Source organism: Grus americana, chromosome 2 (assembly GCF_028858705.1).
Source record: "Grus americana isolate bGruAme1 chromosome 2, bGruAme1.mat, whole genome shotgun sequence".
NCBI classification, from domain to species: domain Eukaryota; kingdom Metazoa; phylum Chordata; class Aves; order Gruiformes; family Gruidae; genus Grus; species Grus americana.
Window position 1 is genome coordinate 70,623,245 of NC_072853.1, and position 22,650 is coordinate 70,645,894.

A 22,650-nucleotide genomic window follows, 5' to 3' on the forward strand; every position below is an offset into this window, starting at 1 on the left:
ATCTGCATTAGTTTGTTTGAAATTGTTTTCAGACAATCTCTTCCAAGGCACAAGCTCTCATTCCAGAGGCATGGCTTGTATTCCTGGAAAAAAAATATACAGAGTCGGCTGTAAAAGCCTGTTTGAAAGTGTTAATTTTACTAAGCAGTCCAGATGACATTGCAGTTGCTCTCACAGTGGTTTACCAGGTTACCATTTAGCACTTCACAAATTTTATTAACAGTGAGTTTATTTTGGATCTTTGGTAAAAATCTGGAAAGATGCTGAGCCTGTAGATCCCTGCAAACCCCAGTATTATGAAGATGATACCTCTGAAAATTTTTCTGATATTTCAGAAGTTAAAAACTATTTATCTGTTTAACATATTAACCATTTAATAGCATTAGCCATTAGAAGTATATATAGTATTAACCATGAGATTCAAAGACCATTTTGCCGTTCTAAGCCTAATGATTAGGAAATGTCGAGTCATTATGTTTTTGCAGTTACTTGTATCAATTTACCTTTAATTCTCACTGAATAAGGCTATCAGAATTGTTTTATAAGACCTGTGAGATGATCGATATTAAGAATACCTTACATATTTCTTTATCAAGTGGTTTACATTTCTTTCCTACTGTTTTGCCTGTGGTTGACATTAAACAGTCAAGAACTGTCCAGGTCATGTTGCCTGATCTTTTGAAAACAGGCAGAACACAAGTGCTTTTTTATTTCTCAAGAACTTCTTTTCTATTTAAAGATTATTAAACCCTAAACTTAGCTACTTCCTTAGCCAACTCTGTCAAGATCCCAGGGTGCAAATTAGCCAGACTCTTCATTAAAAAAAGTCTAGGTTTGCCTGGAACAGAAGACTCCCCATAGACCTGACCAACACCTCGCCACGTGATGCGAGTACAACGTCTTGCTTCTCCCAGGTACAGCAGAGATGTTCATTCAGTGTCACCGATCGCCCGTGCCGTTACTGCTATCGCATCTAGGAACCATCCCCACCTCAGTGAGAGCCCCCTTAACCCTTCTGGTTTTCAGTTTTTTCACAAATTCCCCTCAGCTGTCCCACACCCAGCAGCACCGTCGCTCTGGGGCCCGAGCGAGGTGCCAGCCCCGGCCCCGGGGCGCACCTGATCGGCAGCAGCAGGTCCCCGTCGCCGCTGGTGCCCTCGCCGCCGCCCGCGACACCCTCCCTGGTCCTCCTATTCGTGACACGGCATTAGCGCGGTCGCGGAGCGACCCCCCCCGCCGTGTGCCCCCGCCAGCCCGCGGGGAGGGGGGCACCGGGGAGGGGGGCACCGGGGGGGGGGGGTGGCGGGTGGGGCCGCTCTCCCAGCATGCCCCGAAGGGAACGGTCGGTGGGTGGATGGGTGGGCGCGCGAGTGCGCGCGCGGCGGCGGCACGCGGCGGAGGAAGGGAGGGAGGAAGGGAGGGTGCGCGCGCGCGCGCCCCCCCCCACCTCCCCCCCCCTCAACCGACGCGGAAACCGGCGCCCAGCCGAGCCGCTGTAGCCGGCGCGCAGGGCGCATGCGCGGGCCCCCAGGAGGGCGGGGGCCGGCGTCTAGTGGCGAGCGAGCTGGCCGCCGGTGTCCGCCCGTCCGTCGCCGCTACTCAGGGTCTAGCGGTGACTGCGTAGCGTCCGCGCCCTCTCCCGTGCTGGGCCGCGCGTAGTCTTGCCCCGCCATGAAGTTGAGCAGCCGCGGCCGGGGATGCTGCGTGGCCGGCAGCCGGGAGCGCGGGCCGCCGCCGAGGAGCCCCTTCGTGCACCAGCTGCGCCTCAGCCCCCTGGAGAAAGCCAAGGTAGGGGCGTGCAGGGCCCGGCCTCCCCCTGCCCGCCGCCGCCTCCTCCTTCCGCGCGTCCCCCGCGGCGCTTCGGCTGGCGGGCCGCGTCCTGCCGCGGGTGGGGGCACCCTGCCGCTGGCGCTTTGTGAGCCGCCGGAGGGTGGCGGGACCGGGGAAAACCGGTGCATGCGTGTGTGTGCGCGCAAGCCGGGCTTGAGAGGGCTGCGGTGGGTGGGCGGGGGCGGCGCGGTGCTGTGCCCGGGGCGGGCGGGAGGCTGGGGGCGGCCGTGAGGCGAGGGGTGGTTAGCGGCGCGGGGGCTCGCGGCGGCAACGGCCGCTGTAGCGCCCGCCGCTCGGAGGGCGTGTTCCTTAACTTCTACACCGCTGCTTTCTTAAAAAGAAAATAAAAATGTTGGTTTGGATTTTTTTTAAAATGGGGGGTAGGGGAACAGTCGTGTGGAGGCACTCTTCCAGCGTCAGTTCAGGGTATGCCTGGGCCGAGGCATCCTACGCGTCTGAAGTTTGGCCCCTGGGTAAATAATCCCTGCGGCATAACTTAGGCATTGCACAGGTAGCGTGAGATGACAGGAATTGGTATTAAAATGCAAATTTTCAGTTGCATGGCTTTTTGGTTGGTTGGTTTGTTGTTTTTCTCCATGCCTCTGCCTCACTCATCTCACATGGTGAGCAGTAGGTGGTTGGATATTCAGAGTGCATGGCCTTTGTCTTAGGCTTTGGATGAGATCTGGGTCATTTGCTGGGTGAAGAAATATTGTCAAAGGCTACCCTAATACGGGGTTGTCCATTTCTATTACTTTCGTCACTGTAATACTTCAGTTCCTTAAAGCTCTTGTTTTGGGGGCCTAATGGACTACAGCACCATGGCAATTAAGACCTACTAATATTGAACCTCTTGGATCAAGGCACTTTAGATCCAGCTTCAATTTAATTTACATTGTGAGGGAAGTTCATTATTGCATTGCCCTGTTGCTGTCCAGATACTTAACACAAGACATGTATGGCCCGACAAAAAACCATCGGAATGTGCCTCATGTTAAGTATCTGGCAGCCAAGGAATTCATAGTAGACTCCAGTGGAAAAGGTTTTTACTTTTCTAAATCAAGTTTCCCAGTATGTATCCAGTGGTGACTGATAAATTCTTGTTTGGGAGAAGGGAAAAAAGGTGTGTGTCATTTGCCTCATTCAGTTTATGCCTAGAGCTTCCTCAATAAATCACATAGTTGTAATGATTTCTTTTCCATGTAACCTTACTTTGTTCCTTAAGTCATGTTTTCTATGTAATTAATTATGTGGAAGTCTTTCCGGGAACAGAGAGAAGCAAAGACAGCATGTACTGGTATGGACTAGGATTGTATCTAATTAACACTGCAAAATAAAACATTGTTATAATGTATCTTTTTGATATTGCTTTCTATTTGGTTATTTATAAGGAATTTTTAAAATAGTGTTGGGAGGGCAGAGTACCAGTTTCACAGTTTTTGCAATATTGTGTCTCAAAGGAGCTATTAACATTGCTGATCTGTTGTTAGTCCTAGCAGATCTTTAGCCACTTCACCAGCAAAGTGACTGGTTGCAGAACATACCTGCCTTCTCTGTGGGCTGCTCTGTACATCTGTATGAGACATGAGCTTTGCCACTGGATTTCAAGGATTTGTTATTTTCAATGCAAACTGTAAGATGTGTTTAAAGCTCTGCAGTTTTTTACAGTGTGCAGACCAAAGGAATAGCCTCACCAAAGTGTGGGGCTTGGTCGTGCTTTTTAAGTGAGCAATCTTTTATTGATGTACAGCGACATGGAGTTCTTTAACCGAGCCTTTCTTGCAGTCTTATTTTTGCAGTGAGGGAGAAAGCACACAAGCTGACATACAGAACGGTGATAGATTTTGTTCTTTGCCTTAATCATGCTCTCCTGACTTCTTTGCTGATTAAAAGAAAAGTTGTGCTTGAGATAGATGCTGTTAAAGAAGAGCTGTGGAACTGTTCCACCTACGGGAAATGCTGCTCTCCCAGCAAGGCAGACTTCTTGAATGGGGAGGCTACTTTACAGTCAGTTACAGGAGTGGGTGTTCTCTTCCATACAGTCCTGGCCTGTTACCGAGGGTTCGGTATGAAGTATTACAGCTGAACTCACTTCCTGTTCAGCTATAGGCGTATATTGTGTCACAGGTTTTTTGATCTGCCCTGTGAATCTAATAGGGTGAGTTCTGGGATTGCAAAGCCTGTCGAGGAAGGTTAGGGGTGTGTGGGGACTAGAGGTATGTGAATAAGTTGGTGAGCACAGGGGAGACAAGACTGCTTTGTCTGATGGTCTGTTGTCTGGTGCTAATGGTCTGCTAGATAGTCCCATTATCTTCACTACCACCTCATCCCTCCCTCATCTTGCACCCTGCAAGAGGTTAGATTAGCTTTTTTGCTTGTTATTACAACTCAAAGTAATTGTATTTTAGAACATTTCAGCCTGAGACTGTGGGAGTGAGGAAAAAAGATAGAAAGTAAGAGGAGGAAACAACGGCAAAGAGGAAGAACAGCAGCAAAAATAAATCCATTTGAGTGCCAAGGAGTTGTTCACATCGTGTTTTATTGGCTTTATAAAAGCTGGGAGATAACAGGAGTGTAAAAGCCACAAGGGTATTTGAGAACTGAGTCTCACTCTTCCTGTAGAAATGATGGTTATTTCACTCTGATCTGAGGGTGACAGTGGGGGTCATTCTTGAAGCTACCTGTTTTATTTCAGTACTATAATAAAAAGATCCTTTCTGGAAGAAATACAGACATTATTTCATTATCCATGAATTTTGTTCATCCTAACATCTTCTGGGTGCCTATCACATAAGTCAAAGCTCTTGATTGTAGTTACCTCTGTGAACAGGCAGAAGCATTACTGAAGCTGTCACAAAGTGTTCATAGCTTTGTTTCCCTGCCTCCTAAAAACACAATATGATGCCATTTTCCTTGCTTCCAGTGTTTCTGGGCCTTTTATTGCACCAATACTGGTGTTTCTTTGGTGCCTTGGTGAGCTGATATGGCTCATTAAACCACCATATTACTGTGTTTTTCTGTATTCCGATTGTTTTCTTTTGCTGGGATTGCTTTTCTTCATTCTAATGAGCTGTATTGGCTCATTGCAAGCTCAATGAGTACTAGAGCTGACTCAAGGGGAGGATTGAGGGGAGAGTGAACAGGACCACCCTCTTTAGCAGCAGTGATCTGTTACATCGGCTTAGTTGCACATGAAAATTTCTGCTCCTGTACTTGTGTCCATGATTGTGTCAATCGGGGAACTTGCAGAGTGGGAAAGTGGGTAGTAAGAGAATTGTTGAGGGATGAATTTCTAGCTCCTTTGGTGAATTGAGGCTATAGGGATGATAATAGTAAAGAAGTGAAAGTGTGGGGCAAGATGTAGTCTCTATCTGATATGTTTAAAAGAAAAATCAAAACCTCTACCATGTTAAATTTGCAGTTCATTATTCTATTTTCTTTGTTCAATATGTGACCATTAATTTGTAATAAATCATGGAAATTTTGTGGTGAATAAACTGTCTTTTAATCATGTTTCTCACTTGCTAATTTCAAAGATGCATTTTTTTCAGCTTCTCTGTGCAGGAGAGATATGATACTGACTTTCAAGACAGGAAACAGAGACATGCAGAAGGAGAAACGAGTACTCTGATTCTCTTGCACAGTGCAATGATATGTAGGACCTGATGTTTTGGAGAACTTAAAAAGGACTTAAGTTCATATTTTATACCTTCATTGCAAGTTCATACTCAAATCTGAATGCACAGTCCCTAAATGAGGAGAACATATGATACCTATTTAGTTTAAGTGACTTGCCTTACATCAGATTGAAGCCCTTCTGACGGAAGAGTGGAGTACAGTTTCCCAGGGCAGCCTTCTGTTACAAGATGTAAGAGCATCCTCTCCCTTCCTGTCATCCATGGGTCTTTCACAGCATATACCACAACTTCTGAAAAACTAAGTAGGATCCCGTACGCTAGCAAATGTTAAATGAGCTGTAGTCAAACCCCTCCTGAGAAAATTGGTCATGAGCTGAATCTCCCAAGATACAGCTCCAGATGGACCTTTAGGGGTTTTTTAAATGTATCTCAAAACACAGGTGTTTACATATGACTTATTACCAGATAGAATTTGTAATTTTAATAGAAAACACATCCAGGCGAATGTCCTAAATACATAGAAATACAGTCACTGAAATAAGATGTCTGTACAAGGTCAGACCAGGAGTGTATGCATCCTGTATTCTGATCTCTGACAGTGACGAGTGGGGACAGAATCTTCTTCCTTTTTCTGTCTGACACTTATACTACCACTGTACGTAGGTTTTACAGGATAGAAGCTTTCTTACCTGGGAAGGTGTCTAAATGTAGATGTATACTGAACTACTTTTCAAATGTTAGTGTCTTTGTTGATCACTAACCTTCTTCAGGGGTCAAACATAATTCTTCTCTCTCCTAATAAATTTCTTGTGTGGACAGGTACTGCACTACCACCTGCTAAAAAAGAGGCTGTTGTCACAGCCAGACCCTGTATACCTGTATACTTGGAATTACTTCTTGCTGGCCACTTCCACCACTGCTGTCTCTAGATTCAGAAGACCAGGAGGCCTTTTCTACACATTTATGGCATCTTTCACAACCTTATGGATGCAACCACTGCTTCTGTTCTGTGATGAAGCTCTAAAGTGATGTTGATACAAAGGATTGCTACAAAGATGCAAAGAACTGACTAGCTCACCACCCCTCACCTACCATTCAGCTTTACCCCAGCATAGGAGGAGACTTTGAGTAGGAGAGAGGGAGTGTGAATCCCAGAGGACTGTGTCCTCACCTGTGTTTTGCTTCCCTTTTATCTTGACAGCTGGTCCTTCTCCTTTTACAAGTTTAGAAGGCAGCTGTTCTCTCTTCTCCAGTTTGCAGATGAATGTTCCCCTATTTGCTGCCAGACATGGTGGTCTTGTCTATGGATGCAGAGTTGCATGAGTTATGACTTCAGTGCTCATCTGACCATTACAGTTTAGGAAGTTGTACTGGTTCATCTGGGAAACTAGCCTAAGGAAAAAAAAATCCTTTTCATTCTGCAAACTGAAGCAGTCCACCCAGGGACTAGAATTGTCTTTTGGGGAGTGAGACCATGGTTGTTACAAGATGATGGTGCCAGTCTGAACCATCACTGTAAAATCTGACATTGCAGTGGACTGGTAGCTTAGGGCTTGAAACTGGTAGCTGAGGCTTTTCTCCTGCTGTGTATTCCCTGCCCCTACCCTAGATCTACAGATTTGTGCAGCTACAGGGTGAGCTGGTTATTGAGCTGTTTTGGGAAGTGAGAAGAAGCAGGAACTGATCAATGGAAAACTGAGCGGCATGATGACTAGATGTGCATTGGGGAAGAGAAGAAGAATATGAATAATGCTTTCCACAGCAGCCTGGAGATGCATCAGATTAAGCACAATGTGAGACAGCACCTTATGCCTCATTACTCATCCTTGCCCGGCTATTGTGATGCTGAAAAGGACTTTTCTACCTCATCTGGTGCACCTGTGAATATGTAGCATATTTCCTTTTTCATTCTCTTTCTTTACATGGCCCTTCTATTTCATAGCGTCATTTTCATCTTCTGCCAGCCTCCATTGTACAGCTTGACCATTGCTGCTACCCCAGTCAGCTTCAAATAGTTTTCAGTTTCCTCTCCCTTAGCCAGTAATCTGAAGCTGTACCCTCTTCCACTTCTAAGAGCTTTTTTTCTTCCTTTGAGTGAGAAAGTTGGGACTCTTGGTTCCTGGAACTGTTTCCTGGAGCAAGTGGATCATTGCACAGATAGTTGCTAAGTTGTGTTTTCTGGAGAGCAACAGCTCAGGAAAGGCCCTACTTTAGGGAGACTGTGGGAGAAGTTCCAGCATGACATGTTTTTCACTGAAGTTGAAGGCAGAGGGCTGACTGGCTGGGAATGGGCTCTCTGAGAACTGGAGTGCTGGGAGGAGGTGCAGAAGCAACTAGGTTCACCATGGCTTCCCGGGGAGGATAACTTGAAAACTTCTGCTTTCCAGCTGTTGTGCCTGTTAGCACAGGCCTGGAACATAAACTCATATGTATGTGTGTCTGGATGTTTGTCCAGAAGTGTCTCTGCACAGTGTTCCCCACTGTGGTTCCCCACAGCTTCTGGTTCCAAGAACATACAACAGAGGAACTGGTGCCTGCCCAGGCCTGGAAGAGCTTTCCAGGCTGGGTCCTGTATTGTCATGTGAACGCACCCTGCTGAAGAAGTGCACATCACTGGCTGGGAGCTGCTGTGATGGACTGACTCTCTGTAGTGCAGTAGGATTTACAACATGCCCATTCTAAATATTTACTTAGTGTGAGGCTGCAGAAAGGGAAAAGAGCTTGCGGATGTATTCGCTGACAAACATAGGGTCTGAAGAAGCATGGAAAGCTAAGACTGCATTAGCTCTAAAGAGTGTGCTGTGTTTCAGCTATAATTAAGATTGGTGAATACATAATTGTTACACATATGCTACAATTATTTGTTTGGAATTGAAGCATATTCTGCTGTTTTTAACATTAGATATTTTTAAGTTAAGACTTCAGATCAGTTTCTAGGAATCGCTGACTTTTTCAGTCCAAGATTGTGTTGGAATAACACATTTGTTTTGGATTTTGCAGATTGCCTTCATGACCTTGACTCTGTTTCCTATCCGACTCTTTTTTGCTGCTTTTATGATGTTGCTGGCCTGGCCTTTTGCATTCATTGCTTCAATGGGATCTGATGAGCAAGAGCTTGAAAAGCCCCTCTCCTGGTGGCGAAAGTGAGTCACTGATGTCGTGAAATACTGAGAGAATTATTATTTAGTTCAGCAGTTTGCAATAGAGAGGATTGGAAATACCTGATATCTGTCTCACAGACCTGCTTTTCACTTCAAAAGAAAAATATAAAAATTATTATTTAAACACTTCCCGCAGATGGGAAACTAATAATACCTCAACTGCTTGAATTACCAGGTGACCCAAGAGTCCCAGGCAGAAAAACTGGTCATCTCTGGCCTCTTATCTTTATTGAGGATGTAGTATGAAGCTTCATTGTGACATCCTTCAATTTCAAATTTTCCCGTAATGTCAATTTCCTGTTATGAAGATTGACACTACTGAATGTGCTCAGATTTCATATTCTAAATTGTTGTTTTAAACTGCTTCACCCCATTGTTTGCTACCCTGTGATGAATTGACAAAACATCTGTTGATTCTCTGAGGGCTTGCCCCATGCTTTGGTGCTTATTAATAAGTCTGTGCCTACTTTGATATTGGAATGCTAATTAAGGTAGAATGTAAGATAGTGTTCACCCATCCATGAAAACTGGCATTTAATGAGCAAGGAAGGAGGAGTGTATCACCTCTTCTGTAGATAACTTCAAAATTAGGAGCTGGCACTAGCACAGGGGAAGCTGATTGCATTTTGTATCACAGGAGGGAAGGAGGTTGAGAACCACAGAGGCATGTCACTTTACATTTCATTTGGAATGATATCAGTATAATGACTAAAGGAATAATGGACTGCCTTCAGTCTTGCATGCTGTTACTTTGAAGCTTTTGAGATTGTCCCTCCCCCATTTCATCCAGTTTTCAGTGTCACCCTCATCTCCAGCCTCCATTCCCTGTGAATGTAACAATGTGGTATTTGCTTTTTGTACTCTAATGATTCAGAGTAAATGTTTCTCTTTTCATGACTGCCAGTTTAAAAAACAAGCAACACCCCTTCCCCCCCACCCCCCAAAAAAACCCCCAAACCCCACAACGCAAAACAATACACTACCCCAAACCCAGCAAAAACAAAAAAACAAAACACTTTAGGAGGACACAGGGAAAAGGGAAGAAAGTAAAATGTTTCCAAAGCTCTCAGATGTGTACTGTAAGCATCCCTGTGTTTGAGAATCTCTGCCCTACACTTCTCTACTGATCTCCACTGTTTTGTTTGGGTGAACAAGAATCAGGGTTGTTGCATTCTAGCAATATCCTAATAATATTTTTCAGAACTTGGTTTACTAGAGCTTTTTTGATATTACTAGAAAGTGTTATTAGATAACATATAGAAACAACAGTCATAGTCTGAATGAAAATTAATTTAGTGATAAAATAAATGCCAATTTTACTGTGATTAAAAAGCATTAATATTCAGGCATGAAATGAAATTGAATGGCATCTTACCTTGAAAGTGGTCTTAAATCTGCTGAGGGAAAAAAAAAAAAAGATCTATGCAGCGTTCTCGTTCTGTTTAAGCAGCATATCGTATCTGTGCTTTTGTTGTGCTTGTAAATTTTTTTCTGTAATGTTTTTATTTATTTTAAGGTATTCCTGTGGCAGTATAACTGTTTTCTCAACTCTTTACAGGGTAGTGGATATTTTGCTGAAAGCAATCATGAGAATGATGTGGCTTGCTGGTGGATTCCACTGGATAAATGTAAAAGGCAGACGAGCGTTGCCGGCGGAAGCAGCAATATTAACTGTGGCTCCCCATTCTTCCTACTTTGATGCCATTCCAGTAACTATGACCTTTGCCTCCATTGTGATGAAAGCAGAAAGCAAAGATATTCCTGTTTGGGGAAGTAAGTTGCTAGATGCTTAATTTTTCAAGAACAATTAAAAATGATTACTTAGGAAGTTCACAGGTTGTGTATGAGAAGGCCTGAAACACAAAGAACATTTTGCTATAATATATGGTGAGAGATTTTTTTTGACTGGTCTACTTTGAATGCCAATTGAAAAAATTGGGGGGGGTCTAGTGGTTTTTTTTTCCTTTCTCCAAAGATGAATCATTGTACAAAGTCAAAACAATCCTACAGAACTCATGGTTAAATTTGTAGTGAAATTGCAACATTTTAAGACATGACAAACAGAAAAGCAAGTTAGGATGGGGCTATAGAGAGAGTCCACTAAAACTTCTTTCTTGGTGCGAGTTGGGGTGCCATCCCAGAAATGTGTTTTAGGAACGTTGTCTGCTCTGTATGGTACCTTGCCCTGAGGGAGTGCTGCTAATCCTTCATGCATCAATAAGTTTGTTTCAGGCAGGGTGTGAGAGATGAGCAAGAGCAGATTGTTGTGTGCTCAGATTTAGTCATAAGAAATGCAGATGGCCAAGTTAATAGTTTGAATACTGTCTCTGGAATTATCAATGTAAATTTGCACAAAGGCTTGAGAGACACCTGTGATTTTTGGTGCAGTGGTGCCAAAAATGTGTAAGCTTTTAGACTTGTAGACTTCTAGCCAAAGTCTGTGTGGAGGCATTTTGGAGAAACCCATCATGTTGTGTCTAGGGATCGGCAAAGTACAAAGAATCTTCCTGTGTCTTATTGTGTAGATTTTAAGGGTAGTATAAAAAGGACAAAATATTTTACTTTCACCTTGGGTAGGGACTCTTTAAATTAAAAGTCTAAACGAAAACTTTGAGTTCCTTCACAACTGAGTGGAATCAGACTGTTGGTGTTGACATCCTCCTAAAATTTCATTAGACAATGTGGTTTTAAGGACATCTTCAAAACCAGAAGCTGGGACATGGCCACAAATGGTGAGTGGTTACATCTGGAAGCTTTGTGTAGGGAATCTCTTGGTATAATCTCTGGTCAACAGCTCAATGTCCAAGTGGAGACCAGTGACGAGTGGTGTTCCTCAGGGGTCGGTACTGGGACCAGCACTGTTTAACATCTTTGTCAGCGACATGGACAGTAGGATCAAGTGCACCATCAGCAAGTTTGCCGACGACACCAAGCTGTGTGGTGTGGTCGACATGCTGGAGGGAAGGGATGCCATCCAGAGGGACCTTGACAGGCTGGAGAGGTGGGCCCGTGCGAACCACATGAAGTTCAACAAGGCCAAGTGCAAGGTCCTGCACGTGGGTCGGCGCAATCCCAAGCACAGCTATAGGCTGGGCAGGGAATGGACTGAAAGCAGCCCTGAGGAGAAGGACTTGGGGGTATTGATTGATGAGAAGCTCAGCATGAGCCGGCAGTGTGTGCTTGCAGCCCAGAAAGCCAGCCGTGTCCTGGGCTGCATCAAAAGAAGCGTGACCAGCAGGTTGAGGGAGGTGATCCTGCCCCTCTACTCCGCTCTGCTGAGACCCCACCTGGAGTACTGCATCCAGCTCTGGGGGCCCCAGTACAGGAGAGACATGGAGCTGTTGGAGGGAGTCCAGAGGAGGGCCACGAAGCTGATCAGAGGGCTGGAGCACCTCTCCTATGAGGACAGGCTGAGAGAGTTGGGATGGTTCAGCCTGGAGAAAAGGTGGCTCTGGGGAGATCTAATTGTGGCCTTCCAGTACCTGAAGGGGCCTACAGGAAAGATGGTGAGGGACTGTTATATCAGGGAGTGTAGTAACAGGACAAGGGGTAATGGGTTTAAGCTGAAGGAGGGTCGATTTAGATTAGATGTTAGAAAGAAATTCTTCCCTGTGAGGGTGGTGAGGTACTGGAACAGGTTGCCCAGAGAGGTTGTGGCTGCCCCATCCCTGGAAGTGTTTAAGACCAGGTTGGATGGGGCTTTGGGCAACGTGGTCTAGTGGAGGGTGTCCCTGCCCATGGCAGGGGGGTTGGAACTAGATGATCTTTAAGGTCCCTTCCAACCCAAACCATTCTATGATTTTGTGATTTCAATTTCATTGAGTATCTGACTTAGAGAGTTTAGTAAAAGTTTGTGGCAGTCAAAAATTGTGTAAAAAATTAATAGATGCTTTGAATAAAAAGGATGTAGGCATGTGTTTTTTAAAAACAAATGTATACAAACAAGCATAGTGTGAAAACAAAAAGAAATTGAACTCCCTTGTCCAATACTGAAAGAAGATACTGTTGTGAGACGATATGTTGACTCTCCTGTACAGGATAGGTGTATCCAGGCTGACTTGGGCTTTAGGAGCAGTCCAGCCATGGAAGTAGGGACAGATTTATCTTCTTTCTCAGCAGACTCAATGGACTGTTTAATAATTGCTAGCTCAGCAAAATAAAGTAGTGCGTGTGGAGCTCTCCTTTACTGGACTGTTTGGAGGACTCAAACTGGATGAGGTAACTCCAGGCCATGTTGTGTTACTGAAATGTGATGAAATAGCAGAATGGCATTTGACAGAATGCTATAATAGCTGCTTAACTATCCCACATAATAGATTCAGTGGCGACTGGTGAGAAAGCCTGAGGAGAATCTGTAGGGATATGGAGATTGTAGTTACACTGAATGTAGCACAAATAATTCATAGCAAGTAGTGCAAACTATTTCCTATATACTTAATTTTAAGGTAACTTTTAAAGGATTCAGTTGAAAGTCTAGACTTACTACAATAAAATTTCAAAATTTAAAATAATAGTTAATAAAATTAATAATTTAAAAATTATTCACTTGTTCATGTGTGAGCAAAACCAGTTACAGAAAAAGAGAAACCCCAGAAAACTACATATATTGATTTGATGGAATATTACTGGAATGTACAGCGCAGTCAAGTAAATATTTTGTCCTGTATAACTGCATTCACGTTATGTCATGCAGCCACAAAAATTATGCAGTCCCTTATGAAGCGTTCAGAAAAATGCCATGGAAATGAGGCATGGCAAAGGTTGTAACTCAGATTCGGAGTTCAAAAACATGTTTTGTTTTTAGAGGAATACTTTTATATGCGCAACATTAATTACAGCAGTTTGTGTTATTAAAGTAAATGGGCCTTAAGAGAGGTGAGTAATCACTGTAATGATTAGTTTGGCTTAAACTTTAGGGAAAACTTTCCAGTGGAGTGAAGTTGTGATTTTTATTTTTTTTCTTTTGCTGCTTGAAAGAGGTTTTCTGTGAAGCAGATGGTACTGACTATCCCTCTCCTCCTTTGATCTAGTATTTCAATTTCAATGTTATGTGTACTTCTGTACATACACACACAAAACTGTATTTCATGTTATTGGACCACTGATATTTCTCTTATGCTATCAGTGAAAAGGTGGTCGTGTTTTCCTTGGATCACATGGTGAATTGTCGACACTCTAGACATCCATCTAGAATTTATCCTAGAGAGGTCAGAATTGTTTTTTATGTTCTTCAGTTTTGTAAATCTTGCAAACTTGTACCATCTCCAGTGAAGTTTTGGAGCCAGCTGTTGATAATCCTAACCCTGCTATCTCTTAATTGAGTCTTGTTAATGGTCGTTCAGAATCTTCTGGGGAGTTTTGAATAAAGTACATTCATTCAACCCTGAGCAGACTTCAACATGTAAAAAATGATGCAGCAGAGGAAATTCGGAGATAATTTCCAAGGATGGGGACTTTGGGTGAAGAGTAGATCTTCATCCAGAATATCCAAATATGATATAAATAAGTTGGCCTTTTGATGTAATAACAGTGTTTATCAGGACATTCTATGTTGTGTACCAGAGGGATCAGGTGCTTTAGCAGGCACAAAAAGATCTGATTGCTAACTGGTTACCAAGATTGGTTCCGAAAGTATTTTAATAGGTTTCTGGAGCAGCTGTCTGTATTATTGTATCCTTAGTTTGCCAGTCATGGAATATGAAGCTTTTGATCCATGTTTCAGTCCAGGTGATTAAAAAAGCCTGTTCTTTATGTGATTGGAAGTATTCCACAAGTGTGTTTGTGTATGAGTGTTTTATTGCTTTCTAACTTGAAGGCAGCTCTCCTAGGCCACAAAGTCCAATTTCAGAAGCAGACTTAAGTCTTGTGACTCTTTCAACTTCATTCTCTTTAGGAAAACAAAGAGAAAGATGAATTAAAAAAACGCTCTTTTGTTCTGACAGAAGAGTTATGACCTCTTCAGTTAGTGGTCAGTAGTGAAGAAAATTACCCACCTGGCACACACATACTAGGTTAACAAACTCTGGGGAGGAACTGCTTGCCGATATATCAATGAGATTTCAATGATCGTAAAAAAAAAAAAAAAAATTAAAAAAAATCAGTTTCTGGTAAGTAGAAAATGCCAGAACAGACAGAGCACATAGCAATGCTGAATAAGGACATATATTTCTGCACAATGGCTTTCCAGAGTTTTGGTAGGTTGGAGATGTGAAGTTCACTGGACCACTTTAGTGTAAAGTGTGCAGCCCAGGGAAGATGACATCTAGGAATCCGTTGCACCTTACATTGCCTGAAGAAGTTAGATCAGTTCATTCATCAGCACATGTCCTTAAACTTTCCAGTGTTGTCTTCTGGACCCCACTTCAAGTCAGGACAAGCTCTTTGCATAAATTCTGGATAGTTATGCTTCACTGCCTTATTTTTGGCTGGTAAAGCAACCTGGATGTAAGTTGGTTTTCATTGCTGAGGTAGTCAGTGCTACTGCAGAAATACTTCAACAAGAAGGAAAAGGGATTTGTCAGTAAATAGAATTTGGTGAGGATTTGGTTGGACAACTTTTGTGATTTAAACATCTTCTGTGGTCTCAGCTTTTAAAAGCTAAATTTAAGGTGATAAGCTAATTTAAACTTTAAGCAACTTCTCAACATCTGTAACTTCACCCTCTGAAAAAGAGAGGAAATTGGTACCTGTAGAATGAATGGAGGGATATGTTAGCTTAAGTTCATAAAGGGGAAGGAGGCCATTTTTACTTGGCAGAATACAGAAGAGGTATAGAAGAAGGGAGAATCATACTGTGCTATAAAAGCTATTGATTCTATTGTGAGGTTTTTTCCACATCTAGTAAACACAGGAGTTCTTGTTCAAGCTAATCTCTTGAAAGTGCTTTATAGGCCTTTCTTGAGCATTATGACTAAAAGACAAGGAGTAATTCAGGGGGAAATATTTATGCTGTGGTAGCTGGGTATGTTTTCATCTCAGAACTTAAGATTCCGAATTACTTACTCATCATCTCTGTGAAAAGTTATGCAACCTAATCCTCCAGTCCTCCACCCCAATTGCTTTCCACCCTACCTGCCCTCCCCCCCCCCCCCCCCCCCTTCCAAAGCACACAAGGAAGAAAATCGTGGTAGACCCATAGCTCTTCAGTTGAGGATCTGGCATTTAAATACTTCTGAGATTCATCAAAACAGTCCTTAAACCCCTTTTGGAAAAAGCTGCTGTAAGGTCAAGGCCTCACAGATTTCTTCTCTTTATACACTGTAAATCAGCAGCTTGAAGGCCAACATCCTATACTATGTTGGCATTGTAGCCTGCCTTGAGTACACGAATGAGCTCCCCGGTTCTGAGGAGCATCTTGAAGTTAGTGCCAAGCTTATCTGTTTCATCCTGTCCTTTAAAAACTTCTATTTCAAAATTCAATGTTTCCTTCAGACTGTGGGCACCCAGATGGTCCTGCAATATTTTGGTCCTCACAGGAGCTCTCATGGGGAGATTTAAAATGGTTGCACTGTCATCTGTGTATTATAGGTATGCCTTTATTGTTTGGGTTGGAATCCTGGACTTGTTGGATTTATTTTTTTTTAGCATAAATTCAGTAACAGTTACTTCTCATTTAAACTGCTGCCTAAATGCTTAAACCACCATCATTTTTTTTAAGCATCCTGGTTAATATCATTTATGGAAGTTCCAAACTGCAGTATATAGGAAACCTGCAAACCAATACAACTGCCTTTGTAAAATACTTTTTAGACTGGCAGCAGAAGGGTAAAACATACAGCCATGCCCTCATACAGGTGCTGCAGGTGTGAGAGCAAACAGAAATCTTTGTGATTTGAAAAGGATCTTTGTCCCTCAAGAAGTCCTGAAAGGAAATAGATCACAGTTTGAAAGACCAACCCAAATACCATGGAATTTAATTGTGTTAAACCCAAAGAGAACACTGATTATTTACTTCCCACTACTGACCTCTCCTTGTCCTACAGACTGCATGTTTCCTGCCTTTCTCTTTGGAAATAGGGAGAACAACTTTCCCATTAACACTGCCTCTATACCAGGAATACCAAGTACCTCTATACTTCTTCTGTATTCTGGACCACCTGTCAGGTGGTCCATCTGCTAAGCACTTAGTCAAACTCAGAAGTTGTTCTTGACATGTATTTAGCTTTAGTGGTTGGTTCAGGCTTGGGTCAAAAAGGTATATATTTCTGTGTATGGTTGTTGTTGTAATAAGATACCACCACTAACTTTACAAATCTTATGTAGAGTACTGTGACTACAATAACACTGTCTCCGTAAGAACAATACAACTTCAAATGGAAAAGATCTTAATTTTGGTTGACTTCAGTTTTGTGCATTGATATGACTTTGTGTATTTGGTGTGTGGGGGGTTAATTTTATTTTATTTTTTCAATTTTAAGGTCTCTGTGTCCATATACACAGGAAGCCATTTTATTCTGGAATGTTAATGGTTTTTTTCCCTATAACCTTCAGAAGACTTTTGAGCCCCTTGCAAAGCTTTTATTCTTTTCTCTTCAGGAAACAGCAGTTTTCATGTTAGAAATTACTTCATTAGAAAAGATGTGAGTTCAGAACTTGGTGAACATGTTCATTTGAGTAAGGCAGTTCTTAAAAACTAAGCCCAAGATAGCACTTGTCAACCTTTAACCTTCGTGGTTTTGTCAGGCCTAAATACAGAACGCATAAGAGGGCAACCACTATTAGAAAAATAATCTGTATTTTTTCCCTTAGTAGGAAGAATCAAGGAGTAAATACTGTAAATGGATATCCTACTGCAAATCTACCAGTCTTACACAGCCTACCTCTGTGTTAAATGTAAACAGATGCAGTTGTACTGGCTCTATAGGCTGCCATCTCAGGATATCAGAGGAATGTGTATGATGGGATTTTGTGTTTGGGGGAGAGGCAAAGTGAAAGCCTCAGGTTCAACATTCTTTACTCTTGCAGCAGATCTGTCACTCTGCTGTTTCTACAGTGGTAAAAATGTAACTGCCTACTAAAAATGTGTGTATGGATACATTTTACAAGAGAAGTATATAGTGACACGTTGCCATTTGCTTTTTGTGTTCTCTGATGCCTTGTAGACTAGTGGTGATGCTGCCAGTATAGCTTTACTATATGGTTGTAAATGTTGAGCATAATTTACTTGGTTTGTTACAATACTTTCTTCTGTTTTATGTTAAATAGCACTTGGTGTCTTGATTTGAAACAAGGTTTCCTCTCCCGTATTTGCCTGGAAATAGAGAGGAAATACCTTTTTTCTTTCTTGCTGAGAAGTTCATTGACACTAACTGTATGTGTTCAGCTCATCAGATAAACTTTTTTTTGCTTATGCATCAGCTGGTGCTTGAAATGATTGCATGGGAGTTAATGGTTCTGAAATCAGTTGGAGCTGCCACCCTGCAATTAATTAAAGCAATACTGAATTTTTACAGGCTCTCTTAAAAAAGGCTGTTTCATGCTAGAGCAACTTTCTGTTGGTTAGCATATCTATGACATTCTGGCTGCCCTGCAAGGCAGAGGTTTTGACAAATTACTGGCAGTACTGTTTAAATTGCAGGCACCTGCCTAAGAAGGTGCAGTACAGCATGTGTCACCTGTCTTCAGGACTACTTGTAATGAGCTGAAATTGGGATAAGAGTGACTACATCAAGTAGGACTGACACTGCTAGAGAAAAAGCTGGAACAACAACACTGGCAAGGTCAGTTTTATGAATTGAGGGATTGTCTGCCATCGCCCACTAGAATTTATAATTTAAGGGTGGTTTTAATGGAGTGAGAGGAGGTGAGCAAGCACATCTTTCAGCATCTCTGAATACTTGAGCTGTGCTCTTCACTACCTGGTTACAATTGGTCTTGGACACTTAAATTGAGCGGAGAAGGTTATGTCCTGTTTATTAAGCATATTGCACAGTTCTGCTTGTTTCCTTCAGTTGCTCAGTATGCCAGCTGTCTGAAGCATTTTCATGTATGCTGCTTTTTACTCCTACCCTGACTTTGCTCTAGTCCTGCCATGTTCATTGCCTCATATACTGTCTGTTTACTCAACATGAAAATATGTGGTGAGCGTAAAGGTCTGCATTGCCTTGTGTTCTGTTTTCAAAAGTGGTTATGAAAAGAGTACATGAGAAAAGGCAAGTACAGAGCTAATCTTCCCTTAGTATGTACTTTCAGCTTCTTACTGATGACTGAGAGTTTGAATTAAATTGTTGGACTTAGTCACTAAGGGCCTGGTAGTTGGTGCCTTACAGGATCTTAAGTTGCTGTTTAATGTTAAAACAAGAATTCTGTCAGCTTTTTAGTCTGATCCCTAAGGAAGTAAGACTTAATATGATCACCCTGTCTGTTAGGCTAAGATGTGATGTGATGGGTTGAAATAGTGATGGCTTCACGCATATTTGAAAGAAAGCTGATGATTTAAAAGTTACTAAGTTCTGCAAGGTGCATGAAAATAGTGTCTGAACCGTGAGAAAAGAAATTAACTTGCCTTGCAGCCTATTTTGTATCATATAATTCAATAGACAGGACAAATCCATAGGAAACCAGGCTTTCAATTGTCTGTTCTTTTTCAGCATACCATAATAGTTTTTCTTTGCACGTGGGTGTGTTGCTGTTTGTGGTGGTGTCCATTTGTAAGACAACTTGCAGTGTGTTATTTTGGAGCTTGGTAACATTGCAGTAGCTTGCTTTTGGGAAGGTTGTAACAGTAAAGCTCCCAAGTTAACACTGCTTGCCTTTCCAGTTTTCACATATAGATTACATTAGTGGTTAGAGACTCAAAATTGGTAAGTTGTCTATAGTCTGATGTTTCTGTCATACTGCCTTAAGAAAAATCTATCTGCTTGCTTAATTTAATGTCTTATAAAGAAGACCCTGCTTGCAGCATATCCTCAGATAATTCCAGAGCTCCAAGGCTCTTATCTTGTTCATTTCTTGGCCTGAAGTAACCTGAATTTCATCATTTGGGCTGAATGTAAAAGAAACTTCAGGGTGAAGGCTGAGGATGTTTGAATCTTTTTTTGCTTTCTTTTACTTGATAATGTTTTTACTACAGAATAGTAATTTGCAGCAGTAGGGAAAACTCGGGACTAGCATCACTAAGAAACAAAACCAACAGAGTTATGAAACCAAGTATGGTTTCCTTTGCAGTTTTTTATTGCTTGTTCTGTTTTGGGGGGGGAGGGTTCTATTTTTTTTTTTTTTGTGTATGGTTGTGTTGTGGTTTGTTTTGGGGGTGGGTTTGATTGGGTTTTTTTACCTTCCCACAGCAGTAACCCCAGCTGGCCCATGATGATCTTCACTCCCCTAGCAAGTACCGTTCTATGGATATTGTCTAAGAGCAGGCATATAGGAAAAAGTGCAAGAGTATGGTAACTTTTCTCTGATACGCTGTCTGATAAGCTTCAGCAACCTGTGGGATAAAAGCAGTATTTCAGAGGCTGGCTGAATGTCTGGGAACTTGCTGCAAGGTGTGATGGATTCGTTTCATAGAACTATAAAAGAATTTTGGTGAGTTGCTGGCTAAACTGCCAGCGGGGTAACAGCAGAACCAGCAGCTTTGGCTGAGTACAGGGCTGGAATTCCTTACAGTGTAATTTTTCTTCGCACTTTAAGCACTAGCTGATCCATTAATGCAGCAAGGCTATCCATGACAAAAGAAGATTATACAACTAGTGTCAGCAAACTCATCTCATGGTGGTTGGAAATATGAAAAATGTATTTTATATTTGTATTTTAGGCAAATAAAATAGCTAATGATTTAGTGACTCTTGAAACTTTGAATAAGATTACAAGATACAAAAATGATAAGTTATTTGAAGACAGCTAGCTTCAATAAAAGCATGGAGTAGTGTATTTAAAGATGCTTCTCTTTTTAGTACTTTTTGACACTATAAAAGAGTTGTATATACTACTTATTATTTTGTAAGTGGGCCTCAGTGTCCTTGTGACAGACATGCATGGAGAGCATATTGTGAATTAATTTCTGATTCTTGGTCATGCTCATTTTGTGTCTGGCTATGTATGAGAGATTTCCCACTGAGGCAAGAAGAGGGTGCCTGAGGTTTGATTCATCTGGTACGAGGAACAGGAAAACAGGTGACAGCTCAGAAAATAAGCGTGTGTTTTCTTTTGATGATGCTGATTTCCCCAGAAAAGATAATGTAATCTGTGTATGAAATATCTTTGATGGTGTACCTTCACTGAAGCTGAACTGTCATAGAAGACAAAAGCTCTGAAAATAGTGGCAGTTTGACCCACAGGATGTCTTTTGGAAGCACTTGCATGGGGAGATTCCTGCTACTTTGCCAGGTTGGGGGTGGCTATAGATTTTGTGATTTTTGTGGTAGGAGGAAATGGCTTATAGTCAGCCACAGCTGCTTTGTTGTAGAAAACTATGCATAATATGTACAATCATGTTTTAAATTACCTATGATGTATGTGTATTGGTCTATTAAAAATTGAACAAGCACAAAGTGCCAAAATTGTGAAAATGGTTTTCTTCACAGGAATACATGAAAATATTTCAATAAAACTGCACTAATTCATCTGAGTGTTAAGTTTGCAGTGTAATATAGCAAAGTAGTTATGTACTTGTACCAAAATTTTTTCCAAAGGACTACTGAGGGAGGGAATCTTTTACAAACAAAGCGGAAATAAAGGTTGGTTTACTTGTTTTTTGTTTTCCCTCCTCTTCAGCTCTAATCAAATACATCCGACCAGTATTTGTGTCTCGGTCAGACCAGGATTCTCGCAGGAAAACTGTTGAAGAGATAAAGAGGCGTGCTCAGTCTGATGGTAAATGGCCACAGGTACTGTATACTACTACTGTGTGACAGATGGTATTTGGCATTTCCAGGCTCTGGATATGCAGTTTACTTTTTTCCTTGTGGGATGTTTTAGATGGTTTGGGGGAGGGTGGGATTTCCCCCCCATCCTTTCTGGAAGATAAAATGTAAGATTCTTATCTGTACAAAACACTAGCTTTTCATTGCAGTGTGTTTCAAGGGGAGACTGGGTAAGTATATGGGAAGACAGCTCTATGAAGCAATACTAAATGAACAGAGACCACAGCAGGTTTAGGAAATCCTCTAAGAAGAAAATAATCAAATGCTCAGCAGAGTACCTGGAGGGGGTATTGTGTGTTCTTGCCTTTCTCAAGATTTTGGCATGCTGTCATTGTTGGAGATGCGATACTGGCCAAGATAGCCCAAGCAATTCAGATGTTCCAATATCTGGAGTGCACCTCTATTGCACCACATGATGAAAAAGTTGCTAAAATAAGTGGCTTGGGTTTTTTTCTGCACTGAAATGTGGCTATTTATAAAGTGCCTTGGAAGAGAGTAATTGGAAGGAAGGGATGACTACCTAAGGTCTCAATTTTCTGGAAGCATGCAATTGTTTTGAAAATTTGAAGCATTCTTGTGAATTTTTGAGATTAATATACAGTATGTCTTTCATGGCATTGTTACTACAGCAGTGGTTACATCTGCATACTGGACTACAGAAACATTATAAACAGTTATAACCAATGTGACAGAAAGGTGATATATAGTTTTCAGATCATGACTTCATCAGTAGATTTCAAAGCACTTTAAAAAGTAAATATTCTTACTTACAGATGAAGAAACTGAGTTGCAGAGCCGAAGTGATTTCCAGAATATCTAGCAAGCTAGTACCAGAGTGGGCAATAAAACTAGTAATGTTAATTCTAGTCCATTCTTTGTCCCCTTATGATATGTATTTATTTCCTTTAAATGTCTTGTTCTGTAACTCAGCAAAATGTCAGCAATTCTTGGCTTTTTGCTGTCTGAAACATTTATTTTTTACAATCTAACCTCTTTCTTTGAATTCTGTACAACTTGAGCATTTTTTGCCTTGTTAGAATTCTGTTTAGATATTTTCAGCCTCTATCATTCTGACATCTGTGCACATGCCAAGTAATAAATGCAAAAAGAAAGTAAGTCTTCCTTTTCTTAGCCTGTAAGCAGGTAGCTTGGGAGCAG

The 22,650-nt window shown here is 41.8% G+C and overlaps 1 protein-coding gene across 2 annotated transcripts in view; it reads left to right on the forward strand.

Moving 5' to 3' along the window:
* Positions 1-1,492: 1,492 nt before the first annotated feature.
* The window catches only part of LPCAT1 (lysophosphatidylcholine acyltransferase 1), a 65,792-nt gene continuing 44,634 nt past the window's right edge, over positions 1,493-22,650 (forward strand). Inside the window, exons 1-4 of one of the 2 annotated variants that reach the window (XM_054817632.1) lie at positions 1,493-1,788; positions 8,469-8,611; positions 10,188-10,402; positions 21,344-21,456. In XM_054817632.1, coding sequence (XP_054673607.1) covers positions 1,672-1,788; positions 8,469-8,611; positions 10,188-10,402; positions 21,344-21,456 — 588 coding nt within the window. In that variant the 5' untranslated portion in view covers positions 1,493-1,671. The remainder of the gene's footprint in view (positions 1,789-8,468; positions 8,612-10,187; positions 10,403-21,343; positions 21,457-22,650) is intronic. The other variant, XM_054817630.1, reaches the window with a different exon arrangement.